At 42.8% G+C, this 19,299-nt stretch overlaps 1 protein-coding gene across 2 annotated transcripts in view; it reads right to left on the minus strand.

Annotated features, from left to right (window-relative positions):
* The window catches only part of GPR143 (G protein-coupled receptor 143), a 126,492-nt gene extending 109,217 nt beyond the window's left edge, over positions 1 to 17,275 (minus strand). The window contains exons 1-2 of one of the 2 annotated variants that reach the window (XM_088451545.1): positions 16,871 to 17,272; positions 10,922 to 11,031 (exon numbers count right to left, since the gene is read on the minus strand). In XM_088451545.1, coding sequence (XP_088307671.1) covers positions 10,922 to 11,031; positions 16,871 to 17,126 — 366 coding nt within the window. In that variant the 5' untranslated portion in view covers positions 17,127 to 17,272. Of the gene's footprint in view, positions 1 to 10,921; positions 11,032 to 16,870 lie in introns of both variants that reach the window. The other variant, XM_088451546.1, reaches the window with a different exon arrangement.
* Between the last annotated feature and the right edge of the window lie 2,024 nt (positions 17,276 to 19,299).

Below are 19,299 nucleotides of genomic sequence, written 5' to 3' on the forward strand. Positions count from 1 at the left end.
GGGCCACAGACTAACTGATGGCCGCCCATTCTTGCCTAATCAATGCTTGGAGTTTGTCAGAATTTGTGGGTTTTTGTTTATCCATCTGCCTCTTGAGGATTGACCACAAGTTCTCAATGGGATTAAGGTCTGCAGAGTTTCCTGGCCATGGACCCAATATTTTGATGTTTTGTTCCCCGAGTCACTTAGTTATCACTTTTACCTTATGGCAAGGTGCTCCATCATGCTGGAAAAGGCATTGTTCGTCGCCAAACTGTTTTTGGATGGTTGGGAGAAGTTGCTCTTGGAGGACGTTTTGGTACCATTCTTTATTCACTTGAATGGTCACAGGATGTTTTACTGTTACAATCCATACACAACATAGTACTTTAACCCCTTCGCTGCTGAGGGTTTTCTCACCTTTGTGCTAAGGTAATTTTTTCAAATTTGGGCTCGTCACATTCCAACATCTACAGTACATCAATGATTTTTTTGTGAGGTACCCGCACAAATTATACCTTGTTTTTTTTTTTCAGAAGACTTTGTATTTTCATAAAAAAACATTATTCTTTTTACTCATTCTAACACATAAAAAAAAAATGTACCCAAAATGGCTAAAAAAGTGGGTGTTTTTACTGAAATTTCAAGAAAGTGAACCAAAAGCAATCAGGATATTTGTAGTCTTGTAAACATCACAGAGAAATACTTTGTGGTTCTTGTTCTGCCAATAATCCTCCTTCTAACAAAGGTGTTTTGTGAAACATGGAAACGGAATTTCAGTGTCAGGATTGAGACTCATAACTACAAGTGTGTGGACTGTTATTGTATCTCTATCTATATATAAAATAAGGTCCCCGATTTAGGGGTCTGTCTGTTCATTCGGGCTAATCTCTTGAACCACTGGACAGAATTTGATGGGGCGTTCATTCTTCAATACAGTATTGGTCGAGGAAGGTTTATGGGGTATGAAACAATCATCTGTTACAAAAGGGAACCGAGCAGTGACGATTCTAGTGAAGCAAAGTCACAGAAAAAAATATGTCACCAAACTGCTGTATAGGAGCTGGTCAGGGTGCTGAAACAGCAAGAAACAATGGGAACCAATCAGAAATAGCAATGTGCACTGTTGCTTAGCAGCAGCTTAGAGAGGGATGGGAGTCAAGGACTGAGCAGGGTCATGTCTGAGATAGAGAGTGAGAGACAGCCTCCAACTAACTCATGAAGACACAGTAGCCAGGAAAGAGCCAGGGGTGGCAAGCTATCAGGAACTAAAAAACAACAACCAACCATAGGAACACCATTGAATGAAATACACGGTACATAATGCAAAGAGGATATTGCTCATCGCCATATTCAGTAGCAGGGGAGGGGTACGCATGGAGGCTGTTGAAATATGCATTGATGCCCCAGCCCTGGGCACATGCTGTTGAAAATGCTTACGGTAGCTGCAATACAAATCTTTCATCCATGATCCTCCTGCCCTTCCTTTACATCCCAGTGGCCGGGCCCCAGCCAGCTGCAGGGCAGCAGCAGTGGGGGTTGTGGTGACACTGATGAGATGCAGGGGGGTTGGAGTGAGAAGCAAGGGGTTATGGTGAGATGAAGAGGCCTCTGGTATGATGCAGGGGGCTATGGAAAGAAGCAGGAGTGAGAAGCTGGGGCCTGTGGTGAGATGCAAGGAGCAGTAGTGAGAAGCAGGAGGCTGTTGTGAGATGCAGAGGGCAGGTGTAAGAAACAGGAGGCTGTTGTGAGATGCAGAGGGCTGTGGTGAGATGCAGAGGGCTGTGCCAAGATGAAATTGCTCTCGTGCGAAGCTGGGCAGGTCGCTAGTATATTATAAGAAAAAGATTATTTAGGGGTGATGTCATGCGAAGGGAGCCCATCTGAGTGTGGTCCTCAAATATCAGAGGAGCCTCAATTAAATTTTTGTCTATTCCAACATGTCAATAAAATGTAATGAAAATGGCCAAAAAGTGTTAATTTTATTGAAGTTTCAAAAAGATGAACAAAACATGCAAACATGATTTTTTAATTATTATTTTTAATAAACACTACAAATATTTCTGTTACTTGTAGGTTTTCACAGGTGCACATAGACGCGGCTGCATATTTTTCCGCAACCACGCTGGCAACTTTATGATATTGCTGCGACCGAATCTGAGCCTATTTTGAAGCCCACTGGCTGCGGTGCTATTCCCTATGGCAGGTGCAATTTCGCCAGCTCTCTGAGCATGAACATGGTGTCCTGTGTCAGTGCTACTGCGTCTTTTGATGCAGTCACTATCAGCGGCATGTCCCATCTGGCTAGCCACCCCCATTTCACCTCCTACAAATGCCCACTGAATCCCCATCTTTTGCATTAAAAATAATTCTGCATGGCCCGGCAGTAACCATCAGGACACATGCTTGCGCGTACATAAAACATCAGCCACTCACGTGCACCTCTGAACCAAGGCCCTCATTCAGAGCCGGACGCAAGTGGCCGTTCGTACGTTCGGCGTACGTACCGAAATATGTTAATTTAAGCGCTCGCTCGTAATTTCGAACGCAGCTAAACTTCCTCCCCAAAGTCTACCGACCCCTCCTCTAGCTAACGAGCGTGCCAAATAGCGAGCGTACATCCCCAATGTGGCTTGCAGGGAACGCATGCACAAGTACAAACCGGAAGTGGGCCTGTCAGATTCCGATTACCTGCTCGTTTATTCTGCCTACCTCCCTCAATCGTATCATGCCAATCAATATATCAATTAGCTTAATTGCTCGTCAAAATGTTTGTTTGTTTGTTTTTTAACATGCAATAAACTTTACTCTTGTCCGTGTTTGTGTTTACCTGCAGAATACGTACGGCTTAAACATTCGCTTTTATTTGTCAAAATACATGTTTGAGGCAATTATCCATTTGTTTTCTGTGTTTTTACCCACGCATATTTTACTGGGTTCATTTCTTTATTTAAATTAGCTTACGCATGTCACTGCATCAAGCCTATCATAACTCTCAATAGATTTGTGGCCCTGTCGAACACATGACTCATACACTAACCAATAGAATTGGTCCTGTTAATTACCCAAATACATTAGCCAATCAAATTTTTTTCTGGTCTTTATTAAAATTGTTTTATTAAAAATACACCATTGCCATCATGAGAGCCTCGGCATTCACCAGGCGCGAGCTCATGGTATTAACCGAGGTGATGGACAGGCGGATCACCAGCCAGCCTCCCCCCATCACCAATCGGGAAAAGCGTTCCGCATATGCGGAGGTACGTGGCCGCCTGCGTTCCTTCGGCTCACGCCGCCAGATCGGCCAGCTGGAGCGCAGGTGGTCCGACCTGCAACGGCGGACGCCCCGCTTGCTGGCATGCTTTTGCATGCAGATAGCGGAAAGTAAGTTTATTTGACTTTGGTTTTCATGTTTATCTTGGTGGCCCTAACTGCGTGTGCATGTTTTCATGTATGGCCTATTTATTATTTGTACTCATATCTGCATGTGCAAGTTTTCATGTATGGCCTATTTATTATTTGTACTCATATCTGCATGTGCATGTTTTCATGTATGGCCTATTTATTATTTGTACTCATATCTGCATGTGCATGTTTTCATGTATGGCCTATTTATTATTTGTACTCATATCTGCATGTGTATGTTTTCATGTATGGCCTATTTATTATTTGTACTCATATCTGCATGTGCATGTTTTCATGTATGGCCTATTTATTATTTGTACTCATATCTGCATGTGCATGTTTTCATGTATGGCCTATTTATTATTTGTACTCATATCTGCATGTGCATGTTTTCATGTATGGCCTATTTATTATTTGTACTCATATCTGCATGTGCATGTTTTCATGTATGGGCTGTTTATTCTTTGTAGTCATATCTGCATGTGCATGTTTTCATTTTTTGGGGTTCAACAATTAGCGTTTAACAAGATGATGTTCTAAACTAACCTCAATTTGTTTTCCATCATTTAGGGGCAGAGCGAAGACTACGGCGTCATCGCCGTCAAAGACGGCGCTCTCGACCCCTCTCCCCAACCCCCAGCCAAACATCCTCTCCCCAAAATACCCTAAATTCCCCCTCCTCCCCAGCCTGCCCAGACCCTGTCGCACATCCCTCTGTGCTACTTCCCCTCCATCCCAATTCCCCCTCCCCTCCAACCACCCCTCTCGTGACTACCCCCTCGCCGGAATCCGTCATCACCCCTCCCACCTCGTTGGGGAATGTGGCCACCTCCGAGGAGGACGAGGGAGTTGGTTGTGGGCCAGCCGTCATTCTGAACGGTATGTTTCCCTTTTATCCTTTTTTGTGGTTTAAAATGTTTTGATCTAAACCTGTGTCTGTGCCTTTTCCTTTTTTTGGTTTGTCAAAAGTTTGGGTATATCTCTGTTTGTCTTTACCTTTTATTGCTGATTTCCCCATACACATATCCCACATGGCAAAACAGTTTTTTTTATTTTTTATTTTTTGGGTGTCCATTTTTGTGTCCTTTGGTTTTTTTGGTTAAATGTGCTTTTGGTCACACTATTGTCATTTTTGGATAGCTCTGTTTTGCTTGTTTTTTCTGGGTGTTTCTTAAATTATGTATTAAGCCCCACACTTTTCTAACCCACAGAGGACCAGAGGCGTTTGGTGGACCAACCGGGTGCGTCCAAGTGATGCGGGGCCACGTGATCGGCCTGCTGGTGGTCCTTGATCGTATGGCTGGGATCCTGCGTCCATCATTTTTTTATTTTATACCCAAATTATTTTTCATAATAAAAAAGTTAAAGTTAGAGTTCAGTCTCATTCCTTGTCTCCAAATCTTAGATTGTTTACACTTACATAAGTAGACTCTTGCAGCAAGTATTTGCAACTAATGTCACTAAGATTGTGTGTTGTAGATTTTTAGAAAACAGGCACATGAAACAGCAAACAGTAACAATCGGCTTGGGGAATTTTTTTGTTTTACATTTTTTCAATTAGTACATTTTACATGTTCCAATTTTGGGGGCAACCTGCTTAGCCCGAGATTCCAAAGCATACTGATTGTACATAATACCTTTTGGTGTTGGTTTTGACCCAGAAAGCATATTTAAATTTTGAGCAAATTGCGACATTACAGGATTAACCCTTAAGCAATTTTAACGTGGGTGAACCTGGTTACACTTGCTTGCAATGTTCAAGAAAATTTGCAAAATTACAATCTCAAAAAATTTATTCAACACATAACTAAAAAACCAAAGTGTTGGCTCATAAACAATACACACAGTGATAACAAAATGTACAACCCATCAAACACCATATGAAAATAGTAAAGAAAAATCAAGAACTGGTTGACGAATGAGCATGCCAACATGATTCCACAAATGTTGCGTTGCAATATTGGGTCCAGAATATATATCCAATGTGTCCCCATGAAGGTTTGTTTTGGGTAGCAGGAAGTAGTCATCATTTCAGTCCCAAAGATTATGAAATCAAACAGAAGATGGGAAATAATAAACAAATTAATTAGATGGTCTCCCAAATCCTTACCACATTGTGTCAAATAACTTCTTTTGTGCCAATAATTACCTAAAATATCTGGCCACCACATCATCGTGTATGGCCCCCCCACATACTGACCTCCGACCAACCTCGGGGGGGCCATCCTCAGGCAAGGCATCCTCTGGCTGCATTGGGACACCACTCCTTATGGCGATGTTGTGAAATATCCCACACAGGGCCACAATTTTCGCAACCATATCCAGCAAATACATGAGCTCGCCACCAGAGCGGTGGAGGCATCTGAATCGGCCTTTTAAAAGGCCGATACAGCGCTCCACCACTTGCCTGGTGGCTGTAAGTGCGGAATTAAAATCACTTTGTGGCCCTGGTGTGGGAGCCAAATAAGGAGTGAGCAGCCAGGGTGTGCAAGGGTAGCCACTGTCTCCTGTGAAAAAGAAGTGACAACATCAGGAACACTGTGTATCAAGCTTAACATTGTTATGTACTAAAGGTCTCCACTTACCCAGAAGCCACGCATCACCAGCTTGTAGGTTGTTTAATTTTTGCCATATCCCTGATTGCCGGATGACGAATGAGTCATGTGCACTTCCGGGTAATTTTGCATTCAGGGACAGGATCTGGAGGGAGGCATCACATACCACCATTACATTCAGGGAGTGATAGTGTTTGCGGTTCCGAAAAATGGCCTCCAGCCGTGCTGGAGGCTGAAGTGGTATGTGAGTACCATCCACAACCCCTATGATGTGTGGGAAGCCAGCTATGTGGTAAAAATTGGCCTTGACCACACTAAGGGCACCCATATCCAAAGGCATTTGAATAAAATGATGGAGGTGCTTGAAAAGGGCCTCCATCACTGCCCTCAGGATCCTGGAAAAGGAGGATTGGGAGATTCCCGCAACTATTCCCACCGTGGTTTGAAACGATCCTGAGGCACAGAAATGTAACACCGCCATAAATTGCGTAAGTGGTGGTATTGCTGTAGGACTGTCAATTTGCCGCTCAAGATCACTCTCTATTAATAAGAGAGTGTCTATGATGATTTGGGGCGGAAGACGGTAGCGTCTTAACACCTCATCATCGGGCATTCCAAAAAGGGTGACACGTGTTCGATATATCTGGGGCCTTGCACGCCTACGATGCCTACGCCTGGGATGAGATTGAGGTTGGTCGGCTTCCGGGAGCATGGCCACAACAATCCGACCAAGATCAACCTGAAATGGCAAGAATTGAATGTAAGGTTTTTTTGCCCCCCAAATAAAAATAACTTATCTTGACGATACAATCCAATGATGCTTACATGCTGGGGTATTGTCATGATTTACCAAGCCTAAAATAAAAAAAAATAAAAAAACAGCAAAAAATTAGGGTGGCCATTTAGGATTCTAAATTGGGTACAATACAAAACATAAAAGGGGATAAACACACATTTCGGCAAAGAGCAAAATGACAGTGCGCAGACTACCACAATTTGGGCCCCAAATTCTAAAAAAAATTTCTAACGGTAAATCTCAACCAATTTAACTACAGAAAATAACCAGCCAAAAATGCGCTAATTAGTTCGCAATTACAATACAGAAAATAACCAGCCAAAAATGCGCTAATTAGTTCGCAATTACAATACAGAAAATAACCAGCCAAAAATGCGCTAATTAGTTCGCAATTACAATACAGAAAATAACCAGCCAAAAATGCGCTAATTAGTTCGCAATTACAATACAGAAAATAACCAGCCAAAAATGCGCTAATTAGTTCGCAATTACAATACAGAAAATAACCAGCCAAAAATGCGCTAATTAGTTCGCAATTACAATACAGAAAATAACCAGCCAAAAATGCGCTAATTAGTTCGCTATTACAATACAGAAAATAACCAGATAAAAATGCGCTAATTAGTTCATACATTTAGGAATCACAAAACCAAAGGTTAAAACTGTAAGGTGAAACAAAGTTGCGTTAAACAAAACATGAACATTTAATAAACAAGTGAAAAAACAAACTTACCAATAGAGGATATATAAGTCACCGGATAAAAAGGTCGTTGGGGCAGAGACAAAAGAAACCTACCAAAGGAGAATTGTAAAAAAATTAGAGAACAAAATTTATCAAAAAGAAGGATACACAAAGTGAACAAAAGGAAGACGGCCGAAAACTTACCAAAAAATGACACGAGAAATAAAACAACCACACCAAAAAAAGCGAACGGAAATAACAACTCCAAAAATACACACAGAAAAAAACGCCAAACACCGCCAAATACAATTCCCGCCAACAATCCACTCCGGCCAACGTAACCTCCAACAACCAACACCCGCCACCTCGACTCGAGACGCCCAAAGCCATAAATAGTGTTTATTTTCCCGTGCAAATTAAGGAGGGATCATAGGAACGCACAATCAATGATGCGGACGAAAAATAAGGACGCATGTATAAATACGTCACGACCCAAAAAAAACGTTCTGGTGTATTTCTTGTTTGGATGTAAGAAATGGCTACAGACCAGGGAAACAATGGCCAAGAGTCGGCCGGTAAGTTTTTCAGGCATTTCCAAACAAGGATTATTTTGAAACATAATATAGTGAAAGTTTGCAAGCTTAAATTTCTCAACGTTTAAACAAATAGGTGAGGAGGATGACATGGAAGAGGCTGCTGGGCCCAGTATTCCGGGCAAAGCAGGGAAAAAGAAAAGGCAGCCACAATTCACAAGAAAGGAGATGGAGGTTTTGGTTCAGAAGTGTATGGACATCCTGCCACAGGCAGACAGGAATATGGGTGCAAGCCAAAAGTGGAGAATGTGGGAGGAGATAGCCAGTGCTGTCAATAGGGTGGGTGATTATGTCCGTCTAGCCCGGGATGTCAAACGGCGGTAAGTAAAAACTTGACCCCCCTAAAACCAAAAAAAAACAAAATGCAGGAATAATGGTTACTTTTTCACCCACAGATGGCAAGACTTCAAATATCGCCTGAAACAAAAAATGGCGGACAGGGCTAGGCATGCAAGGGGGACAGGTGGGGGTCCCACCCCTGTGTCATTGGAGTTGAATGATTTGGAAGAGCTGGCACAGGGGTGTGTGCAGGCTGTGGAGGTGTTTGGCGTGTCCAACATGGATACGGACATGCCAGACTTTGCGGCTCCTCATGTTGTCCCAGGTAAATATTGTGATGTAACCAACTCTGAAATGTTATTGTGCCAATATGTAGATTCTAATGTGACTCTTTTCTCATTTTTCTCACAGAGACACAGGCGGATGAGTCTGCTCCAGAGGGGAGCCTTGGCCGCAGAATTTCTGCTGGCTCTGCAGGGGAGGAACCAGTACATCCGGCTGAGGACCCTGCAGAAGCCAGTCCAGGGCAATCCCCCTCGCAGGCAGTGGCACTCCTCACAGAACTCAATTTTAAATCGGATTTCCATATGGAGATTCTGCAGAGGATGGACGCCAGTCTGCTACAGGTGGCTGAGGCCCTGGAGCAAAATGCTGCGGCCAACGTGACCATTGGTCAGGCCCTTGCGGAAAATACCAGGGCCAACATCCGCATCGCCAATGCCCTGGAGCAGCTCGTTCACCAGCACATGGTGGAGCCGACCTCCCTTCCTGCAGGAACATCAGGATCCTCCACCTCTGGCACAACATCAGCCAATCCTCCAAATGTGCCTAGCCCTGTGCCTAGTCCAGAGGCCACAACATCTGCCTCTGGATCGGCCAGCCCAATGACATCCCAGACCCGGTCTGGCGCCCACCCTCCCCCAGCCAAACGGGGGAAAAAACGTTGACAGCACTGGCTACTTTTCCCACACACCTTCTGTGCTTGCCCCATATTCCTTTCTGGCCAAAACTTCCCTCTCCTTTCTTGTGAATTGTTTTTAATTTTTTGGTTTAAGTTTCCATACCTTTTATGTTTGTCCCAATTATAATTTTTTTTGAATAACACTGGCCAAAAAGTTTTGGCCAAAAATGGGCCGGAAATGTTTTTTTTTTTCAAATAAATTTTTTAAAAATGTTCTACATTGTATTGTGACATTATTTTATAAATGGTTTAGAGTTAATCCTGGCCCACAAGCCAAAAACGACCTCCCCAAAAAAAAAAAATTTGTTTTAAAAAAAAAGGGCTCTTTAAGGAACACTTTAAAAATTACATAAGGATGCAAATTCTCCTGACCAAAGCAAAATGGTAAAATACACACAAACATGATGACATTATTGTTACAATAGCACAAAAACAAAATTCAAACAAAAAAAACATACGTACAAATGTACGCTAATTGATTGTGTAATCCTGAAATTAGCAGCTATGATTTCCACCTGCGTACGGTTTTGTGCTAACCAAAAAACCTCTTTTCAAAACACATTACAAGCTGGTTTTCAATTCAAAATTGATTGTTTTTCTGACAAGCCGTGATTAATCGATGAAACATCGTGGAGGCCCGGGACGGAGGACAAGGCCATCGCCAATGTGGTCGAGTAATCCAGACCCCAAGCTGTGCGAGCAATTTGAACGGAAAGAGGATCATCCAGTGACGTATGACTTGGTACGAACACATTTGCCGTTTGCATCAGATAATGTATGTACGCCCCAAAAACGCCTCGCCACGCCTGCGTTTTTCCATCTCCACCCCCGTCAACGCCCAAAAACGGCCTGGTCTGTCAATCACATTTGACATGTCACTTCCTGTTCGCAATTTGACGAACGAGACAAAAAAAGCTCGCAATATGCCGTACGCACATGCGCAGTGTTACACCGACGCATGCGCGGTTTCTCAACATCGGAACGCAATGAGCGTACTGCTGTTAACGAGCGGCTCTGAATGAGGGCCCAAGCCCTTTATTTGAACATTTTCACCATATCAATTTACATACAAACCATCTGTGGGAATAATATAGTTGCCCAAAAAGGCCTTCTATTTTTTTTATCTTGGAAACCTACCCCATAGCTTTAGATTCCCCCATAAGTGAAATTTGTTTGTTTTTTTTGGTATGTGTCCTGATCAGTGTAACCATTATCTGGTGATCACCAGAAAATAACTACTAGTTTGATAGAGGAGACTCTCCTCTTTAAAACAAGGATTCCCACTAGTGTGTGCGGGGCAGATATGACAATGTGCCCTACCCCTATCCATGGAAACCATGGATGATGATAGGGACGGGCGCCTCATCGGTAATTTCAAGGTACATCGGAATAACGTGCCCCATTCGTCCCCAGCAACATAGTGGTTATTTAAGACTTGACACTAATGCCGTACACTCATACCCTACTGACAACCTTTATTGTCATCATGTGTCAGTGTCAGTATCATACCAATTTGTTATGTTTTAAAATGATATCTGGTAATGTCACTGATATCATTTAATCATGAACATTGATGGCTGTGAGCATCAGATAAATGTTCAATTCAGATCAAACATTTATGACAGCACACATATCTCAGGCAAATAACCGTAATAACAGCATCATACTTACAGCGCTTCCAACACAAAATGCAATAGGCCAAATATCTGTGGCGTTCATTACTGATATATTGCCAATAAAAGATGGGGAAGATATCCATACTGCTGATCGGAGTGTAATACCTGAAATTAAAAGTTATATGCGCCGTCAAAACCTGTAACTCAGACTAATCATCATGGCTATTTTGTATCATTAGACATTACAGTTATACAAAATGATCATAAGCACATCCTTGTGTTCCTTCTTTCAGAGTTTTCAGTGTTATTTTACAGAAAGATCATTTTGGATTTCGCTTTCAGACAGCACCATCTCCAACCTCAACATCCCAGTAAAATATATGGGTGAAACCTGTAATAGCTGCAGAAACAGAAAGTGTTTAAAAGATGTTTTTAACAGTGCCCCTTACCTCCAGAATACTGTACTTCAATAATATACAGTGCAGGACCCGTGCATGTCTGCCAGCTTGCATGGAGAGAGATACATGAAGTGTCCTGAGAATCTATTTATCTATATAGCAAAAAGAGCACCTGGCGCCAATTAACTAATCAGTGTGGTGTAACTGGTTGCTTGCTGCTTTCAAAAATATAGGGACACTCAACCCCAAAAAATGAAGTAGATACAAAAAAAGAGAGAAAGCGCTGGCAAAACAGTATTTTGTATATTTTAAAGGATAGTTATTTAGACACAGACATTTTTAAAACCTATACAGTAAAATACTACAATATAACACCGGCCAGTGTTATATTGTAGTATTTTACTGTATAGGTTTTAAAGCCTCCTCCATTCACTGGTCATCTCCAGATTGGACTACTGTAACCTCCTCCTATCTGACCTCCCTGACTCCCACCTCTCTCCACTCCAATCTGTCCTCAATGCTGCTGCTTGGCTCATCTTCCTCTACAAACGTTCTACATCTACCTCCTCTCTCCTACAAGCCCTACCTTGGCTCCCCTTCCCCTTTAGAACCCAATTCTACCACTCACAATCTTCTCCCATTTACAGATGTGTCCGCATACATCTATCCTCCGTGTGCTACAAGTCGCGTTACACATAATGAGTGAGCGGCATGTGATTTGGTAGCGCCGAGCGTCTTTCCGTGCAACTTTTTCCCTTCCAATACATCTTATTCGCACAGCGATGTGAATGGAATGCACAAGAAGGTTCTGCTAATTAAAATGATATGCGGCATGCCTATATTCTGTGTACGACTGCGAGGGTATCTGCATGGGAAATGCTATGCTTCAGTGTCAGCGTGAAGGTTACTCAGAAGACCGATGGTCACGCAGAGTGATCCCATGCTGATCCTTAGATGCAGCAGTGGATCACAGAAGCCGGCAGGAGGTGGCTATTTGCCCAAGATGCCTCCTGGGCATTTGCATATTATTGCACAGATGCTGCATACAATTCAGTACCGATCACAATTGCGATCGCAATCCATTTGGGCATGCATAAATTAGCCACTGCGATTGCATACACAGCTTGAGAGTCCACAGTGTGCAAACAGACGCTGTCAGACGTGCTGTAAATGCTGCGTGATTGGTCGATGTGCGTCGATGGTACTGATGTTTACGCAGAAGAGCGACAGTTGACGGATATGAGAAAGCAGTAGTGGGAGTTTTTATGTCGGCTGAGCTTCACTAGCACTAGCATATTTTCGCAGCTGCTTTCCGTGCGAATTCACAAATGTGATCGCAATTGTGATCGGTACTGAATTGTATGCAACAGCGTTCAAACGGACAGGCACGTCTGCGTTCTTCCGACCACTCCCCCATCACCAACCCCAAATGTTAACAGCCTGTCACTCACTTAGTGTTCATTCTAGCTCCGGCGCGAGGCAGGGCGCCGGAGCTAGAGAGGGCACGTCCGAGAAGGGGGCATGGTCATCGAAAAGGGGGCGTGTCTATAAGACGCATCCCCTTTTCGTCACTCTTGGGGGCGTGCCCGGCACTTACGGACACACCGGGCAGCCCCCAAGCCCTGCAGACAGGGAGAATAGATGCCAGGCGCATGCGCCTGGCGTCTATTCTCCGGCGGTGACCGAGTCACCGCACATTTCTTCACCCGCGGGACACTGCGACCCGCGGGTGAAGACAGTTCCCGCAGGCTGTTAGGGCAGGGCGCTTTTTGTCCTCCTTCTGGAGGGCAGGGCGCTTTTTACCTTCCAGAAAGAGGGCAGGGCGCCGCACCCCGCTAAAACAGCCTAGCGGGAACGCTACTCACTCTGTGATGGATTCCTTTGTGCGTTCATAATCAGTGCGATCGCACCACATGCGCAGTGCAGCTTATACACTGTATGGTCACTGCGATTGCAGTGCAGTATGCAACAATCGGCTGTTTGCATGCGTATTAGCAGCTGCGATCCAAGCTGAATCAGGCCCATAAACTTACACACCACACACATTCAATTATGGGGTTTTATTGCAAATATTACTTAACAATGCTCCATATGCGTATAAAATGGAATATCCAAAACAATTGTTAAAGGGTCAACACATTATTATCATGCTGAATGCCATTGTCTAAGATGGGATATGTGCCATTATGTGCATGGTTATAGTCACACATTTGCACAGGTAAACACAGTGAATAACTGAGGTAGGTTACTTACAATATAAAGAAAAAAGCGCTATTGTGTACATATGTTTATATGTATTCTTACGTAAATGTGCCACTCTTGCCAAGGTGTTGGTATTGTTATGTACAGAATATGACTGTAGGTTCTTATTAGGACTTCGTACAACTGGTAAATCTATATATATATAAAACCAAACGTCCTAACTGACTCACTGATCAATGCCCAGCCCAAACTTCTGGACCTAGAAACATGAAAAACGGGGAGTATATTCCTTCCATGACGTAAGTACTCACTAAGAAGGGATTTTTCTAAATTCAACTCCTAAAAGGCTAAAATGTTTCCTCCCCCTGTGCCATGTCCTGACTATCTGATCATGGCTGTAGCACAGTTCATATTCAAACACCAACTGTTATCCTAAGTGCTGCCAAACATCACTGGCAGTTGGTGTGGCTCCCTATTTGAATAGTGAGGGAAGTGAATGTGTTACTACAGAGGTGAGAGAGGAAAATGTGTTAATAAACAGGTCAGGAAAAAGTCAAATGTGTTAATGCTGGGTAAAGGAAGGGAAAGGTGAGGGAGGGGAATGTGTTACTACTGGGGTGAGTGGGGGTAATGTGTTACTACAGAGGTGAGGGAGGGGAAAGTGTTACTAAAGGGGTGAGCGGGTGTAATGTGTTGCTAGAGAGGTGATGGAGGGGAATGTGTTACCCCAGAGGTTAAAGGGAGGGGAATAAGTTACTACAGGTGTGAGGGTGGGATTGTATTTCTACACAGTTGATGGAGGGGAATGTCGAATGTGTTACAACACGGTGAGGGAGTGGAATGTGTTAGTACATAGGTGAGGAAAGGTAATCTCTTACTATAGCAGTGATGCATTTCTTTAGAGGTGAAGGACTAATTTGTTATTGGAGTGTTGAGATGGAAATGGAAACAGTAAATGTCTAAGGTCTACCCGGGTGAAACCAGGAGCATGAGCTAGTCTTTAATAAGCATCATTTCATTTCTCAACTAGTACCCTACTTGCCGAACTCTAATACTGACCTGAGCATCACCTGACACTAAACTGTCACTCGTCTCTGAAATTGTGCCACAACTGCACTTATTTCATCCACATTGACAAGATAACTAACACACGATATATGGGGCTGATGCAAATTTCAATGTACACCAATTCACATAGTATATCGTTGCACAGAATGCAGAACATACCTACACTTCCACCAGATAGGCAGAACAGGGATGTGATGTCATCATGTAGGCAATGTTCAGTAAATGCTTGCCCTTGGTATGCGGTGCATGCAGACAAACATGTAAGAGTACGCTCCCTTTAGGGTCTATTTACTAAGCCTTCGATAGAGATAAAGTGAACAGAGATAAAGTCCCAGCCAATCAGCTCCTAACTGCCATGATACAGGCTGCTCTCCATGTGGATGCATTTATGTATGTGCCCTTATCTGGAGGCCTTACATTTGACAAAATTATATGTGCCTTTATCATGGGGCCTTCTAATTGGTATTAGTAAAGGCTGAGTAAATAGACCCCTTTAAGGGACATATCTTTTGTATCTATTATAGGTCAAGTATACACTGATGATGACTTGTAGCACACCAGGTTCATATGCTGCAGGTGCAGAAGTGTTCACATCTCGGGATGCCTAAAGCTCTGCATATGTGCAGAAATACACTATTTTTCCATACACATTTCTTTTGAGTAATCTACACCCATTTTACTTTATACTCTGCATCGGCCCTTATATGTCAAGGTTCTCTTCCCAAGAAAATGTTTATAACCCACTGCTATCTGCAATCAGGGGCGTAGCTATCATGGGTGCAAGGGGTGCAGTTGCTATGAGATCCGCACTGCCTAAGGGACCCAGCTCCCCCCTGCACCCAGCTTCCTTCATGCAGCTAAACACAGCTAGGAGGAATCGCCCCCAGGCCATGCCTCCCCCAGCACCCAGCTCCCTTCACTCCGCGGATCACAGTTACAGGGGACCAACGCCAGGCCCTGCCTCCCCCAGCACCTAGCTCCCTTCACATGGCGAATCACAGTTACAAGGGACCGCTGCCAGGACCTGCCTCCCCCAGCACCCAGCTCCCTTCACATGGCGGATCACAGTTACAAGGGACCGCTGCCAGGACCAGCACCCAGCTCCCTTCACACAGCAGATCATACATATGGGGGATCGCCTCCGGGCCCTACCTCCCCCAGCACCCAACTCCCTTCACACAGCAGATCATACATATGGGGGATCGCCTCTGGGCCCTGCCTCCCCCAGCACCCAGCTCCCTTCACATGGTGGATCACAGTTATAGGGGACCAACGCCAGGCCCTGCTTCCCCAGCACCCAGCTCCCTTCACATGGTGGATCACAGTTACAAGGGACCGCTGCCAGGACCTGCCTCCCCCAGCACCCAGCTCCCTTCACATGGCGGATCACAGTTACAAGGGACTGCTGCCAGGACCAGCCTCCCCCAGCACCCAGCTCCCTTCACACAGCAGATCATACATATGGGGGATCGCCTCCGGGCCCTGCCATGGGTTAGTTTATATAGTAGATATAATAAAAAAAACATATTAGTTCATGCAACATTATAAAAATCTTTGGTGGAATGTTGTCGAGGTAAGTGTTTCTCTAGATGTATTGGGGGCCCACCAAAGTTTTGCTATGGGGCCCTCAAAGTTCTAGTTACGCCCCTGCATGCACTATACTAGTTTAGAACCATTTCTGTACATAAGTATTTTTGCATTTGTAAAAGGCTAGTTAAAAATATAATTGTCCAATTAAATTAAATCATCATTGTATAACTTGTCAGTTCCAAATGATTTGTGAAAATAGGAAAATCTGTGTGTAACTTAAGAAGGATATTGCTGGTAAGTAAAGTATATTTTATTAATAGACTGAAAAACTTCATTATAACGCTAGAGACAGGAGTGATTTCATCACAATGATGTCCAACAGTCCTCTGAGCTTCACAAAGCTAAAACACCTAATTCACCTGATAACGCTTGCCATGGTGTTAGTATTGCTACGTACAGAATATGACTATAGGTGCTTATTAGGACTACGTACATCTGATGAATCCTCAATAAGCATTACCTGAGCAACCAACTTAAACCTCCACTTCAGTTTTAATGCAAATACAGTATTTATATGAATGTCTAACTATAAAGTGTTTATTTGAGTTACTATTATCTTCTTTCCAATACGTTATTTTATAAACCTGCTGCAAGTATTAATCTATAAGATCTTCATCTCACATGTGCAGTTATGAATGGAAAGCACATGACAATATGAATCATATAAAATGTTATACATCATATAAATACAAACTTGCATGCAAATATTGATCATTACAAAATGAATGCAAGTTGCACCATCTTACCTAAGCATCCAAGTAGGTCACAGACAATGACTAGAAGAAGTATCCTTGATGAGGAAGGTTTAGGCAAGGTAGACTTCCCTCTTTTTCTGTAACCTTGTTTTGTTTTAGGTAGCAGTTGTATAATAGTCAGCAGCAGACTGACCAGTCCACTACCAATACAGAGAGATCCAAACACCTTTGGCTGATAATCTAGCACTAGTTGGGTGGCAGGATCCCTATTGAGACAGCAGAAAGTCTCCAGCCGGGGAGAAGCCATGACAGGGCTTCCAAACACTTCAAGCACACTCAAGCCAAAGACAGATAGGATAGTAGTTGCTCAAATTCCCTCTTGACTTCTTGGCTTCATTCTTCAGTGCTGATCACGAGTATACTCTGATCATGTGCTTTATAATCCCTTTAGCTATGTTCAATGAATGAGTCAGGAGTCTTTGCCAGCTTAGTTTATAGTAGTCACACTTACTACATCTAATTACTAACCCAGGCTGCAGCATAATGCAATCTCATGTCCGAGACGCTATAGGATTAGTCACATAATGTAGGTTTGGGATGCCTGAGACTGTCTCACAGTGCCCTAATATACTGTAGCAGGAATTAGCATTATAAGTAACCTCCTGGGCTAAAGGAAAAATCAAGTATTTCTGCTTTTCTGTCTAGGCCTGTTCACACAGGCACTTATAATGTATGGTTAATTGTGAAACAGTACACCCAGATAAACAGAAGTAGAAGATGCTATACTTGCCAACAGATCACATTTGAAAACAAAAATGCCTATATTTAGATTGGTGTATTTGAGCATAAACCACTATAACAAATGTGTGATCATTCTAAATGTAAATATTAATAATAATCACAGTATTAAAATGTAATTAAGACCATATATTAAAATATGTTATATTTATTTTATGACTTGTTAGATTAAATACATTTTTGACAAATGTTTATACTGGTCCTTTGTCTGGAATTATTATTTGCCTTTCTGCAAAACTAGGTCACAGTCCATTTTACTTTTATTCCATTCTCATAATCAATAACCATAATGGCCATCCAGAGAATCAAACATTATAGATCTGCTGAAAATAAATACTTGTGCTGTAGCTGTTCATGCTCTGACCAATCACATCTCTCATTTCTCTAAAGTGACTTTAGACAACCTAATTTCAGTAAATTCTCTTCAATATTTGCGGATTTGTGAGTACTGGCTGGCATTCTGTAGAGTTAAAGCACGGATATGGCACAGATTTGGAAATAAGGCAAAAGAGATAGTACAAACTTCAAAGCATTTCTGAGGGTCAAATTAAAGAAATTAAAAAGGTTCAATGGGCATGAAATCTTTGTTAAACTATTTTTGTGGCCAATCCTAAACAAATGGAGTTTTCAGATTACTGCAATATCATTTAAGTAACATTGCTATTTACAGTATTATGGGGGGTCCATATCAAATACAAGAGATATCTGCTGTGGTCCCTTTGTTATTGTTCACAAAAGGCATCCCCATAGCTTGTGCCCAATTTACCAAGCTCTGGAAAATTTAGCTTTTTGGATCTTAGCTTCTGTATTTTACACCATCTTTAGCATTAGTTAATTTTTCAAGGCACCTCTAAGCCAAAATAATTACTAAGCAGTCCCGTTTTTTAAGTAGTTGGGGCAAAATAATGTAATAAGTATTTAAGAAAGATAAAAAAAAACGAGAAAAACTGCTATTCTTACCCATTGCCCCTTCCATCGCTCTCTATTTGCCCCCCCTCAATGTCTCATTGCTCCTCAGATCAGATACTTTCTGTCTGATCTCCCACAACGCACTGCATTGTAAAACCCCAATCAGCAACAGACAGCCTCAGGATTCACTGCCGGCTCATCGCACCCCCCTTCCCTCCACACCACCATACTCTCTCTCATTTCTGCAAAAAAAATATTTGACACAAAAAATATATATATATTTTACACCCCCCAAAAAAATACACTGGCCGGCCTCTTTAGGCCGCAGCCTGCCACGGCACCATGATAACAGCACCGCAGCAATCCAGGGAGCCGTGGCACACAGTTGGGGAACCACTGGGCTAATCTCTTTCTAACAACCTGTACTCACACATGCATGGCCGCACACGTGTATAAGGCAAGTCGGATCCATACTTGGAATAAACGGATAGTGTATTGTGGCAAGAATATTAGGTAAACGGCACAATAAAAATATTCCTTATTGAAGTGATAATAATTAGTAGAGGAAATTTATCATTAGTAATAAATAGCCCCATTGATATATTCTGGTTGTTAATAAGCCTGACTTACATTACTCAGGGACTGGACTGATTCTGAGTCGTATTCGAATTTGCATCCAGCCACAGCAACCTACAGACTAATTCAGCTATTTGTTCATCATATTTGACTGATTTCATACATCTTACTCCCCACTGTTTTTTTCCACCTGTGAT

Source organism: Taudactylus pleione, unplaced genomic scaffold (genome assembly GCF_031769625.1).
Source record: "Taudactylus pleione unplaced genomic scaffold, aTauple2 ptg000026l, whole genome shotgun sequence".
Classification (NCBI taxonomy): Eukaryota; Metazoa; Chordata; class Amphibia; order Anura; family Myobatrachidae; genus Taudactylus; species Taudactylus pleione.